We start from the raw sequence: 16,364 nt of genomic DNA, 5'->3' as shown, positions 1-16,364 counted from the left end.
AGAGAGAGGAAAGAATGTCCACCCACTACCAAACCAATTTTTTTCTCTCTCTAACCATATTGTTCCTCCATCACCATCTCCTCCTCCTCCACCATCTCCTCCTCCTCCTCCTCCTCCTCCTCCTTCTCTTCTCTCTATTCCTCCCACTCCCTTTCATCATCATTATTTTTGGTCACTGCATCATCTTACTCGAAGAGAAGAAAAGAAAAAAGAGGAAGAGGAAGAAGAAGAAGAAGAAGAAGAAGAAGAAGAAGAAGAAGAAGAAGAAGAAGAAGAAGAAGAAGAAGATATACATTACACAAAAAGACGAAGAAGATTTGAATAGAAGAGTAAAGTGAAGGGAAAGAAGACAGTAAGGAAGAGGAGGAGGAAGAGGAGGAGGAGAAGGAGAAGGGAAGGGAGTAGCAGTATACCTGTCTAACTCACCTTGGGGAAGAAGGGGAGGAGGAGGAGGAGGAGGAGGAGAAGGAGGAGGAGGGGAAGAGGAGGAGGAGGAGGAGGAGGAGGAGGAGGAGGAGGAGGAGGAGGAGGAGGAGGAGGAGGAGGAGGAGGGGAAGAGGAGTGCCTTGTGCTATTAGTAACTGGTTAGGTTAGCTTTGGGGGAATGTTTGGGGGGAGGGGGCAAGAATACCTGAGTTGGGGGCAGGTGGGGAAGAGTACTGGTCGTGGAAGGGGAAGAAGAGGGGGAAGAGGAGGAAGACAAGGAAATAAGTGAAAGACAAGGCCCGGAAAAAAAAATGTAAAGAAATTTTTGAGAAGACAAGGACAAAAAAGAGGAGAAAAAAGAAGGAAACAGGAAAAAATGAGACAAAACAAGAAAAAACAAGTGAGGTGAATAACTGGGAGAGGGAAAAAATAGAAGAAAACGTAGAACAACAATAACAATAACATAAACACTGGTCATTTTACCGACACACACACACACACACACACACACACACACACACACACACACACACACACCTTTCATATTCCTCTCTTCCTCGTCAGCAATTAGAATAGCATATTGATAAGTTATAATAGTAAAAACATAACTATGATAGATAAATAAATAAATAAATAAATAAATAAATAAATATTGGTATGATATCATTCCTAAGAATTTCCAAACATAAGAAGAAAAGAGGAGGAGGAGGAAGAGGAGGAGGAGGAGGAGGAATTAGAAGAAGAAAAAGAAGAAGATGAAAAAGAAGAAGAGCTTGAAGGAAAAGAAGTAAGGAGGAGAAAGATAAGAAGAACAAGAACAAGAAAAACAAGAAAAAAATGAAGAAAGAAGAGAGAAGAATAAAAGTTAGATTATCAGAAGAAAAACAAGACGAACAACAACAACAACAACAACAACAACAACAACAACAGCAACAGCAACAACAACAAGTACACGATGAGAAAAAGAAAGAGAAAGAGAACAAAATCAAAATCAACAACAACAACAACAACAACAACAACAACAACAACACCTGCGCGACACTCACCTGGGCGAATAGTGCGTCATGTTGCCCTCGTGTAGGCGCACCTTAGCAAACAGCACCTGGTTCACGAAGGGGACGTGTTGCAGCTCCTCCACGCGCAAGTCCACCTGGAACCTGTACTTCTTCTTCCTTCCCATAATTCCGTTCATCCTGCTGGGTTACCTTGGGCTATTTTTTTTTCCACGTAGGTATTGGGCTAGTTTCTCGTCGCTGTTTTTTGGGCTATTTTTTTGGGCTGATTTTTTGTTTCGTTCGTTTTTTGGGCTAGTTTTGTTAGGTTTGTGGTTTTGGGCTATTTTTTCGGATTATTGCGAGTTTTGGGCGACTTTCATGGGTGATTTGGGCTGAGAGATTTTAATTAATGATAGGCACGCATTGACTAAACGTGTGTGTGTGTGTGTGTGTGTGTGTGTGTGTGTGTGTACCAAACGCGTCACGTCAACTTCGAAGACAGCCACAGCACCTCAAACACGCACATAAACACGCACTTGTGTACGTATATTTACCACGTACACGCAGACAGCGACACGTACACACGGTCACTAACACACGCACACGCGCACGCAATCACCACAGGCGGGAGAGTGGTGAGACGTGCGTGTGGCAGTGGTGGTAGGAGCAGCAGCAGTAGTAGTAGTAGTAGTAGTAGTAGTAGTAGCAGTGGCCGTAGCAGTAGTAACGTTATTGATAGTAGTAGTGGTGGTAATAGTGGTAGATCACTCCGGATGGTGGTGGTTCCGCGTAACTACACTATGGGCGCTCCAGCTAGCCATTGTTGTTATTTATTTGATTCAGCAACACGCCTGCAGTCCTTTGGTGGTGTTTTTTTCTCTCTTCCCGTGTCTCGGAGTACTTCACCCAGCCCAGCAGTTTGGGAGTCAGGCAGCAGCAGCAGAAGCAGTAGTAGTAGTAGTAGAAGTAGTAGTAGTAGTAGTAGTAGTAGTAGTAGTAGTAGTAGTAGTAGTAGTAGTAGTAGTAGTGGTTGATATGGTCGTGTTTTCTGGCTTACAACACTCAGACCCCTGCAAAGAGAGAAAAAAATACAAGTTATTTGGTTGTGTAACTCGTGTCTATCCTATTAGTAGTAGTAGTAGTAGTAGTAGTAGTGGTAGGATGAGAAAACAGAAGAAACATTAGTAATAGTAATTATGGTGATACTGGTGATGCTGGTAGTAGTAGTAGTAGTAGTAGTAGTAGTAGTAGTAGTAGTAGTAGTAGTAGTAGTGGTGGTGGTGGTGGTGGTGGTGGTAATCATACTCCCATGGTAATATTGCTAATCGAGAGAGAGAGAGAGAGAGAGAGAGAGAGAGAGAGAGAGAGAGAGAGAGAGAGAGAGAGAGAGAGAGAGAGAGAGAGAGAGAGAGCAAACATAGCGTGCTAACCTCAATCAAGGGAACATTAATTCACTATCAAAATCGCAGCGGTTGCCTGTGTGTGTGTGTGTGTGTGTGTGTGTGTGTGTGTGTGTGTGTGTAGAAACAAGGCAGGTATGATCAATGAATGTGACAAGTAGCCTGTACTCTCTCTCTCTCTCTCTCTCTCTCTCTCTCTCTCTCTCTCTCTCTCTCTCTCTCTCTCTCTCTCTCTCTCTCTCTCTCTCAGGGGGAGGTAAGGGATAAAGATAAAAAAGATAAAAAAGATAAACTTAGACAACTTTTGTTCCTACTACTGAGAGAGAGAGAGAGAGAGAGAGAGAGAGAGAGAGAGAGAGAGAGAGAGAGAGAGAGAGAGAGAGAGAGAGAGAGACTGGGATTAGTACAAACAGGAGCCGCTTTGTTTGAGAATCTAACTGCTTGACTGACAGACTTACTCGCTGACTGATAACAGGCCGGGGGATGCAAGATAGCGGCCTGTTACGCTGGCGAGAAGTAGCAAGTTAGGTTGGGTTAGCTAAGCAGGTTTGGCTGAGTTAGTTTATGCACCGCGACGACATCAGTTAAGTAATGCTGAGTGGACGAGAGAGAGAGAGAGAGAGAGAGAGAGAGAGAGAGAGAGAGAGAGAGAGAGAGAGAGAGAGAGAGAGAGAGAGAGAGAGAGAGAGAGAGAGAGAGATTTTGCAACTTGGCTTAAGGTGAAATATGACGAAATAATGGAAATATATACATTATCATTACTACTACTACTACTACTACTACTATCACTATCATCATCATCATTATATACAGTGAATAACACACTACACTTCCATTTGCTCATAGTAACACATCATCATCATCATCATCATCATCATCATTTCCATTCCCCCGTCCACCCCCCAAAAAAAAAAAGCCAAAAATGAATGTATGAATGAATAGAAATGAATGAATGAATGAATAGTGAATAACAAAGAAGCTTGAAAGGTGCAAATGAATAACAGTACAGCCTTTGTTTGTGGCCCTTGCGGTCTATGGGGCGTGGCTGGGCGAAGGGGATGGGGCAGGATGGGTGGGGTGTGTGTGTGTGTGTGTGTGTGTGTGTGTAAATGAGTGGCAGGATGCGTTCGGGTGATGAATGTAAGGATAATAACCCTACACACACACACACACACACACACACACACACACACACACACACACACACATTTTTAGGTCATTACATAATCACTTGTGCCAGAAAAATACCTGAGAGAGAGAGAGAGAGAGAGAGAGAGAGAGAGAGAGAGAGAGAGAGAGAGAGAGAGAGAGAGAGAGAGAGAGAGAGTCTCCTCTACTCCCACTTTTTTTTATATTTCTCTGTATATTATCGCCTTGCTTACCCCCTCAGAGCGTAGCGTGGATCTCATCTCTTTTAATACACACACACACACACACACACACACACACACACACACACACACACACACACACACACACACACACACACACATTCTCATCACATTATTTTTAAACTCGTGACGTCACAACACTGGAAGCTCCGCGTGACGTCAAAGGGCGCCAATGCTGGAAAATCCTACACCAAGCGAATCCCACAGTGGCACAATCGTAACTGGACAGGAATGGTTGTGACTAAAAACCATATTTTGAAACATTTCTGCGCCGCACCCCGACTTTCAAAAGGCTCTCCCTAGTTGGTTACGTTTTTTTTTTCTTTATGGTTCTTGTGACAGATTAGTAACATTTCTACCTTACTAACAGGAGAAGCACTCTTGAGAACCCAGCCAATCATGTCTCGTGGCCTTTCTGAACAATCGTGATGAAAGAGCAGTGTTTCAGAATACGTGGATAAAATCGATTGATAAATGACTGCGGCTCTGGTCAGTACACGGGAAAAAAAAATAGTGAGGACCGAACTGTCTTGAAGTGACTAAGAAAGCATTTGCAACATCATTACGTTCGAGTGTCTGAGGGTAAACAGGACGATAAGAAAGTGCTGGATTACGTTGGGTGGTCTTATGAGATCTTTAACAAATTCGGTACCTTCCATATATCGGTTGTTATGTCGATTAGGCTTCCGTCCCTCCCGTCGTCCCAGTGTTGTGTTCGTAGTTATAAAGGTTAGCCAAGTACAGAGATGAAACAGACTCTATAAAGTGTTCACAGCAGTCAAGGTTTCGTTTATAAACAAAGAGCGGACAATTACAAACAAGGTGACAGCTACGAACACATCAATAAAAAAAAAATGTGGGAGAGAGAATAAGAGAGATCAAAATAAAGGACATGTTATTAATCCTCCAATACCACATATGCTCAATTATATTTCGGAGATGCTTTTTGTTGTGAAGGCGTTTGAATGTCTAATTACAATCCACAACCATTTGCTCCTCTGACTGACTCCGTGAAACTTGAAACTGTCCCTGAGGCACTGACAAGGTAAACAAGGCCGTGGCGAGGGAGGCATTTTGTGTAATGAGTCAAGTCTGTTTGATTTCCGTATTACGTCAAATTATCTTCCCAAATAAGCAAAACGGAGAGGATTAACATTCTCTCTTCATTACCTGTGACCCGTCCGAGGCTAAGAGCTGTGCAAGGTGTTGTGTTTTGCCCTCGCACACCCAGCCACTTCACATCAAATTAATTTCGTTGTTTAGGTTAGATTAGGTGGTGGAGCAGGGCGTAGAATGAACACCTACAAGTAACAAGTGACAAGTTTACACGCCAGACTGTCTTCCCAAATTAGCTCAGGAAATTACTAAAACATCTTCTAACTAGTTCTGTCTTGTTATGGTTTAGGTCTCAAGACACTTCTCAAATTCCAGATAACCCTTCTTTTGACTGTACTCTATAGTGGATGGCATCTTTAATGTTTTTTTTTTTTTTTTTTCTTTATGCCTTAGGCCAGTGTTCCCCTTCTGTAGGGAAAAAAATAAAAAAATAAATAACTGGTTTCAGTCATCAGGTTACAGAGGATGAAACATGAATCAGCCTTTGTGATAATTCCCGCAAGTGTGCCTCTCAGGTGAGTCTGGCAGGTGAGGTGAGCTGTGCATCATCTGACAGTGTAGACTGGCACAGACTGGCTGGTTGGGTCCCCGTACACACACACACACACACACATACACACCCACACACAGTTTTATGTATGATTCTACTACCCCCAGTCCACGTCCAGGAATGTGTGCGTTCCTCCAGGGTGGCACAGTGCCTGGGGGATCCGCGGGGCACTGCGAGGCGAGCAACAGGGGATAAAATGGCTCAAAATCACCACAAAATAGCAGTGTTCGCAACGCCCTAAGCTGATGACTTTGACCCCTTCGCCCTGCCTCCAATACCCCTCAGCTCACGCCCCACGTCCTTACATTACCCTCTGAGAACGGTAAGACACTCACGCACACTGTTGTTAATGGCCTGTAGTATTATTGTATCACATGTCCGCCGCTGCACAAAACGCATAATACACCCACTCTCTAGGAAGGCTGCCGCCAGACTGATTGACAACAGAGCGAGAAGCAAAATAAAGGCCACCCCGTGCTGATGTTACCTTGCCGTTCATTGGCTACTTGGCGCCACAATAGCCAATAGTAATTCAGTTTCTCTTTCTTTAAGCTGTATGAAACGTACTGTGATTGGCTGTATCTCATGTCTTTTACTATTTTGTCTATATCACAAAAAAGTTCAATTTTTCATTTTCACAGCATTAAAAATGTTACAAGAAAATTATATGACGTGAAATCAAACAAAATTGTCCTTTGATGGCTGAAAATAACAATGAAATTATATTCGTCTTTTACTACTGTAACGAAAAATTGTTTTATTGTAAATATTTCATCCTGAAAGCAATAAAAAAACATCAAATAAAAATCACATTGCATAGAATATAGGATAATAGCAATCTTATGCATTCCTAGAGGCAAAATATAATAAAATTCCACATCTTTCCGGTAAATGGTACACCTGATGATGTCTGTTTACACTCCAGGCGGCGGCGGTCACAAGAAGAGGAAGAACGAACACACCTGCGCCTCCCTCTCCTCACTTCACCTGGCTTCAACAACACCTCACCACCACCTCAGCATCCCACAGACATCTCCTCCTGACCTGCAACAGCAACAAGGACTCCTGAAGTAGCGTCCTTGCAACACAGGCCAATAGACTGCAACATTAATTTTCAAGGTCACTGCTATTTCTTAACTTGCTGTTATATATTAGTCCTTCTCATCTTCGTTTGTAATGTTGTGTGCACTGAGTATTTCCTCGCAATAGGGCCCTGCCGCCCGCCGCAGTAAGGTGTGACTGATAGCATTCAGGTATCGGGTGCCATCAGGGGAGGCAGGTGATGTGAGTCACATATAGTCACGCCACCATACACAAAAAGTCAAAAGTCAAGTAACAAGTAAGGTCAACTCCATAACCAGACATAATTAGACTAATCCAGCACTCTCACCAGTGTCTATGCATCAGTCTCCAAACTGTGGTTGTAACAGTCTCCTGTCCCTTGGTGTAGTCATGTGAATGCTGGCATAACAGTCTCCTTAATGTTGACATAACAATCTGTTAGATGCAGACGTAGTACCAGTTACCTTTGAAGTGATCTCCTGTCCTGTCCATCTGGCACAGCTCAACTGAAAACTTAGGTTTACAAGATTTCAGGACAAAGTAAGTTAAGTACAAAAAAGATGCACTGTTTAGTATAAAATAAAGTGTATAATAAAAAGCATAAATTATGTGTGTGTGTGTGTGTGTGTGTGTGTGTGTATATATATATATATATATATATATATATATATATATATATATATATATATATATATATATATATATATATATATATATATATACATACATACATACATACATACACACACACTAAAATTATGATAAGGATATATTCTTAATTAAATAAAGCATGTTTATTCTTACTGGTTGTGGCATCACACTATGTGTGTCTGAACCCTTTGTGGCCAAAGTGGAAGTTGTGTCGAGAGACAGGATGCAGCATACTGTGGTAAGTCTGACACCACAAATACCGTCAGTAAGGTCCTGTCCTCTGGCCAGAGTAAAACTGACTTGGAGTGGACAAATCTGCATTCATTTTCCTATTGGCTGAGCTGCTGAGTGTGACACGAGCTGTGTTTTGTAAACGAACCTGAGTCCACGGCATCACCTGCTTGCATCCTCTCCACTCGAGTTTTTTGTATTTTCAAACTCAGGAATATTTCAGTAGATGATGAGTCAACTTAACTATGTTTTTGTCATCTTTCTTCATTGCTGGCTTTGTGCTTGGGCTACAACAAGTGTGCATATTGTTCCGCTCTGCCTGGAAAGAGTGCAGCAGCCCGTGGAGCTGCGATCAGGTCTGGCTTGTAATGACTGGCCAAAAGTAGCAGCAGTAGAACACAGTGTGGATGGTAGTGACTGGTTGCTGTGGGTCAGATTGCCACTGTTAAACATTACTGTAAATGATGTGTGTGACAGTAACAGTTGTGAACTTGTGGATGTCACCTCGTTGCATACTTGTCGAGGCTGTGAGTCATACTTATGGTAATATTTTATTTATTTATTTAATTTTTTCAACCCTAATATTGCTCTCTCCAAGTGATTCTCTATAGCTAATTTTTTTTTTCAATAGTATTGTACATCTACACGATGCCAGTTACTTTTTTTTTTTTTTTTATGTAGGAAGGGCATTGGCCAAGGGCAATAAAATTAGAAGAAAAAGAAGGCCCGCTGATGTGCCAGTCCCCAAACAGTCAGAAACAATAAGAAAAATTGAAGGATAAATTTCAAGTCATAGGTAGGGGGAAATACAGAACCAAGCAGGAAGTTTCAGCATTTACCAGAAAAAGGAATGAATAATTAAGAATACTGGTTAAGACTTGCATTAGAGTGGAAAACAGAATAGAGATGTGAGAAAGTACAATATCTAGTGAAGCAAGGCCACAAGAGGAGGAGAGACATGCAGTTAGCAAGATTAGAAGAGCAGTTAGTATGAAAATAGTGGTAGAAGATAACAAGAAGTGCAACATTGCAGTGATGAGAGACAGGCTGAAGACACTCATTCAGAGGAGAGGAGTCGATAAGATGAAAACTTTTGATTCCACTCTGTCTAAAAGGGAGGTATGAGTGGAACCACCTCATAAATGTGAAGCATACTCCTATTCAATCGAGCAGCGACATCTAGTGAGTGAACACATTTCTCCTTATGATATTCCAAAACCTGCACCTTTTCTTTTTAAGTGTGTTGAGTGAGGACAGAAGAAGAGGTGTGTGACATATTCTGTTCCTGATGTACTTTTCAGGAATTAAAGAATGAAGTGTCCTCTGTATTCCTTAATAAGCTATTTTACTAATGATTCATATAATGTGTGAAGTGTGTGGAAATAAGTGAAAGCTATTCTTAATGCTATATATTTCTTGAATATTTTGTCATGATATTCATGCCTATAGAATGTAGGCATGTTGTTGTGTTATGGGTTACCTGTTTAATGGAATTAGCAAATTAGAGTATAAGAAGAAATTTCATCACTATTATCACCATCTTCCACCTTTCTCTTATGTAACTAGACCTCTTCAGTAGATGGCCACTCTCATCCAACATCTTACTGTTATTAAATCACTATTTTTTTCTCCTTTATATCTTGAACCTATAGCACCAGCACACATGTTCCTGTAAGCTTTGATAATAGTCTTGTAGTGCTATTTCTTGGAGGATCAGGTGGTAGATTCATGCTTGTCTTTGGAAGGAAACTCATCTATAAGCTTCTGGCAGCCAACGCTATAACCAAAAATAAAATTGTGATTATGATGATGATGGTGATGTCTGTAAAGACTCATGCTGCACAAGGTGCTCCACACTGCATTCACAATCAAAGGCAAGGTTGATAGAGGCATATAGTTTATCTTTGGACACTTAGAGATCATGGAAACATGGCCAGCTTATAGGACTCAAACTCAAGGTAACAAATTCACCACTTCTGTGTGTGCTGCCCACTCAGCCACCTCCTCTGCACCTTGTTTGCCTGCTGCTCTGCTCTTGTCTCCATTGTGTGTTTCATTGTGCACCACTCATTTTACCCCAAACCTGGCATCTTTCTTCCTCTGAATGTGTTCATACCTTCTCAGGACACACCTTTTCTTATTCCTAACACTTATACGAGTATATTGCAATAGTTTCTCAGTTTACTCTACTAGAATTATGTATATTCAAATTCAACAAAATTTGATTAAGATATGCATGAAATTTCAAGTGATGCACACTGCAGCCTTGAGGCAATGGTTAATTTTCAAAATGTCTAGATTTGAACAAGCAAGATCAGTTAATTGATAGAAGGTGAGGAGGAGAATCTGTTAATCCAGTACAGAAAAAAAAAATGTTATGGTATTATAAGTGTGTGTATAATTCAACACTAAAGATATTATGCTACATTCAACAGTGCTGCTTACAGTGTGGAAATCGGTATTGGTTTTCCTGAACTCAGCATCATTAGGAAAAAAATTAAAGAAAGGCATTCTACTCCTGATATGAATAGAGTATTGTGAATGAGATGAATGTGCTCTTTGTTCATGAGGCTGTTACTTCTTCCTTCAATATGTTTGCATTATAAGAAGGAAAAAATTAGAGGAATGCATTCTGCTCCAAACATGAAAGGAGAATTGTGTGTGGCAGCAGTTGATAATGAGAGCCGAGTCACCAAAACACAGGCTGGAGAATCATAACACTGAGCAGCTGCCAGTGTTGATTGTTATTGTGCCCACAGGAATTTGTTGCATAAACTATTCCAATCAGTCACCTAGATGTGCATTGTTCTCTCTCTCTCTCTCTCTCTCTCTCTCTCTCTCTCTCTCTCTCTCTCTCTCTCTCTCTCTCTCTCTCTCTCTCTCTCTCTCTCTCTCTCTCTCTCTCTCTCTCTCTCTCTCTCTCTCTCTCTCTCTCTCTCTCTCTCTCTCTCTCTCTCTCTCTCTCTCTCTCTCTCTCTCTCTCTCTCTCTCTCTCTCTCTCTCTCTCTCTCTCTCTCTCTCTCTCTCTCTCTCTCTCTCTCTCTGTCTGTCTGTCTGTCTGTCTGTCTGAAGATTATGAGCTACACTTCACTCTTGTATAGTCATCAACATAGATAAGAATAAGAATGGAGGCTACATTTCTTTCCTGTTGACCTTTTTTACTTAGTCTCTTTTTTTCTAAAATTAATAATACTATTGTCCTATTTTCATTTTTTTCCACTTTCACTCATTCACTGTGGTGGAAGCCGCTTCCCACCCTGCCTCAGGCAGTGACACTTGAGGAGCAATCAGTTGCACTCAGGAGTCAGTCACAGTCACACTTCTATTACTATTCAAGGCAGTTGCTTCAGTCCACTCAGCCTAACACTTCAGGCAGACTTTCCACCTAAGACTTTCGCTAAGTGCCTAGATCAGTCTTAGGGCTGTGTACTGGTATGCACTTAACTAAGTCATGGGTCCACCCCCTACACAAGGTAAATTAATTTATAACCTGACTTTGGTATCACTATAACAACACCAAGTCGCCATACAATACATACTTTTAATATTGGACTTCCAGTGTTGTGTGAATATTAAGTATAAGTTAGCATTTAATAACCTGAACTAAGACAAATGAGAAGATAAATGTCTTCTTTGTTTATGACCTTTATGTTTTCATTGCAATGTAGGTTAAACAAGCAAAATAGATATGCATAAAAACAAGGTGCTATTGTGTGTGTCAAAGGAATTGTAAAGACTGCTTGAGTGTGCAGTGCTATCTTGAAAAAGTTGTGTTATCATGAACAGTGAGAACAATGAGAATTAAGATAAACAGTTATATCAGTGTGTGTGTGTGTGTGTGTGGGTGGGTGGGTGGGTGGGTGGGTGTGAGAGAGAGAGAGTGTATGTGTGGCTCTTAACAAGGACATTGTATTTTTAAGTATGATCAGGAGACCCTCCAAGGACTTCCAAACAAGGAATAAAAAGTAAATCAAATAGAGTAAAGCAATAAGGAAGACTTGCATAATTAGAATTAAACTAATATAATGGAATGAGAAACAATGTAGTTTGCATAACTAAACCTGGAATAAAATAAAAGATTAAAAAGAATAAAAAACTGATATAATCGAACAAAAAAAAGTATTATAAGAAAGATAAAGGAAATAAAAAAGTTTAAGAGAATAAGAAAAATTGTATACATTCAAAACCAAACAAAAGAAAATGGAAAAGAGAAAGGCTCACATAGTAATCAAAATTGTAATATATATATATATATATATATATATATATATATATATATATATATATATATATATATATATATATATATATATATATATATATATATATATATATATATATATATATATATATATATATATATATATATATATATATATATATATATATATATATATATATATATACATACATATATATATATATATCACACAAGTTTTATTTTAAGAGTTTATTGATCCTTTCTTGAAGGAGTTTGGTCTTGATGCGTGTGTGTGTGTGTGTGTGTGTGTGTGTGTGTGTGTGTGTGTGTGTGTGTGTGTGTGTGTGTGTGTGTGTGTGTGATTCACCTACAGTCATCTGCTGGTCATCCAGCCAGCCGTTACCCTATAGAAAGAGCTCAGAGCTCATAGTGACCGATCTTTGGGTAGGACTGAGACCACTTACATATCACACACCAGGACAGCAAGATCACAACCCCTTGGGTTACATCCCATACCTACTTGCTGCTAGGTGAACAGGGGCTATACATTAAGAGGCTCACTCATTTGCCTCGCTGCACCCAGGCTTTGGACCCGAGCCTTCTTGGTTGTGAGCAGAGTGTGCTAACCGCTACACTACATGTGTGTGTGTGTGTGTGTGTGAGTGTATGCATGCATGTAACCTTTGCCAAGAGTCATGGCTGTGTGTGTGATAAATGATTAGGTAAGTGAATACCTGGACTTATGATGAACCAAGACAATGTTTTAATTTTTATAAACACACAAACATTACATCAGGTGTGAGTTTGAATGACAGGTGTGTTCCCCCATTCTTCCCCTCACTGGCCTGTGTCATGACAGATGTTGCATGGGTTTGATATTTAGAGGCTACTAGAAACTCACAAATATATTAAAATTTTAATTAATTAATACTATTTATTTCTTAGTCACCATGAAAATTCTTACTCCCATTCATCTTGATTTTTTTTCAAAGCTATTTGGTGTCAGTTTATCTCTCTTCAACATGTTCAATAATTAACTCAGTCATTGTGCAAGAACACAGACAATATCAGATTCATAAACACAACTAATATTTAATTGGTGCAATTAATGTTCAGTTAGAAAAATACACATTCCATCGTCACATTAATTACATTCATCTCCATACAGTACATCTTACAAACCTATACCATACTAAATATAAAACATCATCTAAATATCTTATGATTATGCAAGATCATAATAAATGCAATTATTCCTCTTCCTTTTCTTCATAAGATACTTAATTTCTAGACTGCATTGCACTTTCAAGTTCCACTGACTTTAAGTTATTCTGTCCATCTCGACTCCTCTCTGGTCAGGCCCTCTGAAACCTCTGCTCTGTGTCTGCTGCTGCCTAATTCTCTCTCTATCACTCTACTCATGTACAATTGTTTGGGACTGAATATTTCCTTCAGAAAATTATCTTTGTCTTCATAACATTTAACATATATACCATTCATGTTTCTCATTCACACATATGATCTGCCCACAGGCGTGGTATTTGATCCAGAATGCCAGTCAGGGTATATAGGCAAATTTGGAGGTGGAGCTTAAGTGGGTGGAGCTTTTTCCTTAAAGGCTAACCTTCTTTCCTCCATTTCTTCTCTCTTCTAATTTATTCTATCTTCTCTTCTTTATTCCTCGTTATTCTTTCTTTTCTTTTTTCTTACATAATACAGTATATAATGTGGTGTGGGGTCACCACACCTGAAATACTAGTTTCCTTGATGTCCATGTTGTGTTTGGATGATAGAGAAGTGATTGTCAAGTGTTGTTTCAATTTTATTAATATAAACATATTACAAAGATCTTATTGGGTATGTGGTGGATGCAGTCGCTCATCAGTCCTCTCATGCTGAAAAACTTTATTGTGTTTGTTTTAATTTGACTAAAACAGCTTCTTTTTACAAACATCTGCAACGACTATATTGGGTGTAAATGTGCTTGTTGCAATTTCTCGTCATTCCCCATACAATGCTGGAACATCTTATATAGTAGCTACATATGTTCACTTGAATGTTAACTGACTATATAAACTAGAACTAAATTGGCTGACCCAATGGGAACTCTTCTGCTGTATTTTTTTTTTTTTTTTTTTTTTTTTTTTTTTTTTTAAGAATCAGCAGTTTAAAGTGGTTATTTCTCTGTGTTTTGTTCCCTTGACAGTTTGGCCAGTATCCAGGCTCCTTCACAGGTAACAAGACATGTACATATTTAAATGGCTGGTTTTTACTAGGCATTACAGAATCACTTGAGTCATAACACAAAAGTCCCTCAACTTTGTTATTTTGTGGCTTGCTGCTCACTGCACTGTGTTACATTTCCTGATGCCAAATAATGGGTAACAGTAGGACTCTTTCCTCCCATAAGTAAGCTGAAAAATCTCTGTTGCTGTTGATCATCTAAAATAATGCATGGTTTTTATATTTAGTATGCATTTATAGAAGTATATACCTGAATTGCATCCCTCTTAAGGGAGATTTAATCCAAACACTGTGTCTATACAGTGCCTTGCTGTATTATAGGAATATAAATGAGGTTCCATGTCCCTTAATCTTGCCTCATTTGGTAGCCTTATTCATACACACAGGGAACACACTGGCAATATTCTTCAATATTCTTCAGAGTGTGGAGCCAGGCTGTGGCTGTCCACCTATGTTTTTTTATCAAGTTTTCATGTTAAGTGTTCAGAAGTTTTCATTACATTAATACATTATAAAGTGTGAGTATAGAGAGGCAATGTGAGGCAAGGTATCTACCAAACATATCTCACATCTTAACTGAGCTTCACTGTGCCAGATACCATATCTATTTAACAAATAAAAATTTTACCTTAAGAGATGGGTGGGTGAGACAAAGGACATAATGTTTGCTTGCAGGAACTTAATGGAGAGGAGAGAGTTCCCAGTTCCCTTACTTCACATACTACTATTATTAAATAAGAATGATCTCAAAACACCATCAAAATTAGTCAGACACAACAACCATTTATATGGCCAGACTAGAAAATGGATTGTGCATTGCGTTTGTTCTGTATGTGTTTGTTCCTTTAATTCCTTTCCTGTGAGTCACTTCTCACTCCTCTTTGCTCTTTGCTCTCTTGTCACTTTAGGCACTAATGACAGTATAGTATTAGGTGCATATAAATCCTCAGTGCTGGTCAAGAGAAGGCTTATACTGATGTGCTTTGTTGTCACCTCACCTATTTTCTCATATTACTGATATTAGAATTACAGATCATCTAAGTAAGGTTATACCTTTACGATTTGAATTACTGTATTTTTTCATGGAGTGTGTGTGTGTATGTGTGTGTGTGTGTGTGTGTGTGTGTGTGTGTGTGTGTTGTGTGTGTGTGTGTGTGTGTAATTATATTTTTGCAGGATTGAGTCAAGCTTGTAATGCCCTGTTTTTTAAAGTTACAGTAAAATCCCTCTCATCCGGCATTCGAGTATCTGGCAGCTTCAAGTATCCGGCACATTTTTCCCCGAGCCTTAAAATCAATAAAAAATCAATGTGTACTCATAAAATCGATTAAAATTCCTGTGCGAGGCATAATTTGTCCCCTCGCCACCAGAGCGCACTGCTTCGCGCCAACCGCGGCCCACTGCACTGTGTTTACTCAGTGACTCAGTCCTGCGTGTGCACTGTTTATCGCCTGACGCCTTCATCATGCCTAAAGTTGTAGAAAAGAAGAAGCGTGTTGTGCTTACACTTAAGCAGCTGATCAGATCAGCTGCTGATTAAGATCAGCTGATCTTTGTTATGGTAAGATGCGTGAGTTTAGGGTGGTGATTGTGGGCATAATTTCACTTCTATTCAAGTATCCGGCAATATTCAAGTATCCGGCATGTCGGCGGTCCCGTTGATGCCGGATAAGAGGGATTTTACTGTAATTTGTTATATTTATCTTTAAACCTATGAATGTTCCATGCACACATAACTTTGTCAATCATTGCATTTCATTGGCTGATTGTTCTTATCATGAAAACTATATTTGTTCACATCTTTCTTTGCTCTTTTTTGCTCATTATTTTACAGTGTCCTTTTAATGTTGAGTGTGTGTGTGTGTGTGTGTGTATTTACCTAGTTGTGGTTTATGGATGGGAAGTAATCTCATAGTATCCCATCTCTATATCTATCCAATTTGGTCTTAAAAGCATGGAGAGTTACAGCATTGACAACGTCTTCACTGAGTTCATTCCATTTGTTCACACTTCTGTGAGGAAAACCATACTTTTTGATGTCTCTTTTACAGTTAACTTTCTTCAACTTCTTACTGTGTCCCCTTGTACTCTGTGTGT

At 39.6% G+C, this 16,364-nt stretch overlaps 2 protein-coding genes across 8 annotated transcripts in view; one reads left to right on the top strand and one right to left on the bottom strand.

The window, feature by feature from the left end:
• LOC135114971 (early estrogen-induced gene 1 protein-like) overlaps positions 1–6,340 on the bottom strand; it is a 76,591-nt gene extending 70,251 nt beyond the window's left edge. For 4 of the 6 annotated variants that reach the window (XM_064031301.1, XM_064031304.1, XM_064031305.1 and 1 more), the window contains exons 1-2: positions 6,214–6,340; positions 1,473–2,491 (exon numbers count right to left, since the gene is read on the bottom strand). In XM_064031301.1, the coding sequence (XP_063887371.1) occupies positions 1,473–1,618 (146 nt within the window). In that variant the 5' untranslated portion in view covers positions 1,619–2,491; positions 6,214–6,340. The remainder of the gene's footprint in view (positions 1–1,472; positions 2,492–6,213) is intronic. The other 2 variants (XM_064031306.1, XM_064031302.1) reach the window with 2 other exon arrangements.
• The window catches only part of LOC135114970 (protein dispatched-like), a 40,413-nt gene continuing 28,958 nt past the window's right edge, over positions 4,910–16,364 (top strand). For both annotated transcript variants that reach the window (XM_064031299.1, XM_064031297.1), the window contains exons 1-2: positions 4,910–6,200; positions 6,804–6,997. The gene's annotated coding sequence lies outside the window, so the exon portion shown is untranslated. The remainder of the gene's footprint in view (positions 6,201–6,803; positions 6,998–16,364) is intronic.

Source organism: Scylla paramamosain, chromosome 28 (genome assembly GCF_035594125.1).
Source record: "Scylla paramamosain isolate STU-SP2022 chromosome 28, ASM3559412v1, whole genome shotgun sequence".
NCBI classification, from domain to species: Eukaryota; Metazoa; Arthropoda; class Malacostraca; order Decapoda; family Portunidae; genus Scylla; species Scylla paramamosain.
The sequence above is the reverse complement of the archived record's forward strand: the minus strand, read 5'-3'. Positions and strand labels throughout refer to the sequence as shown.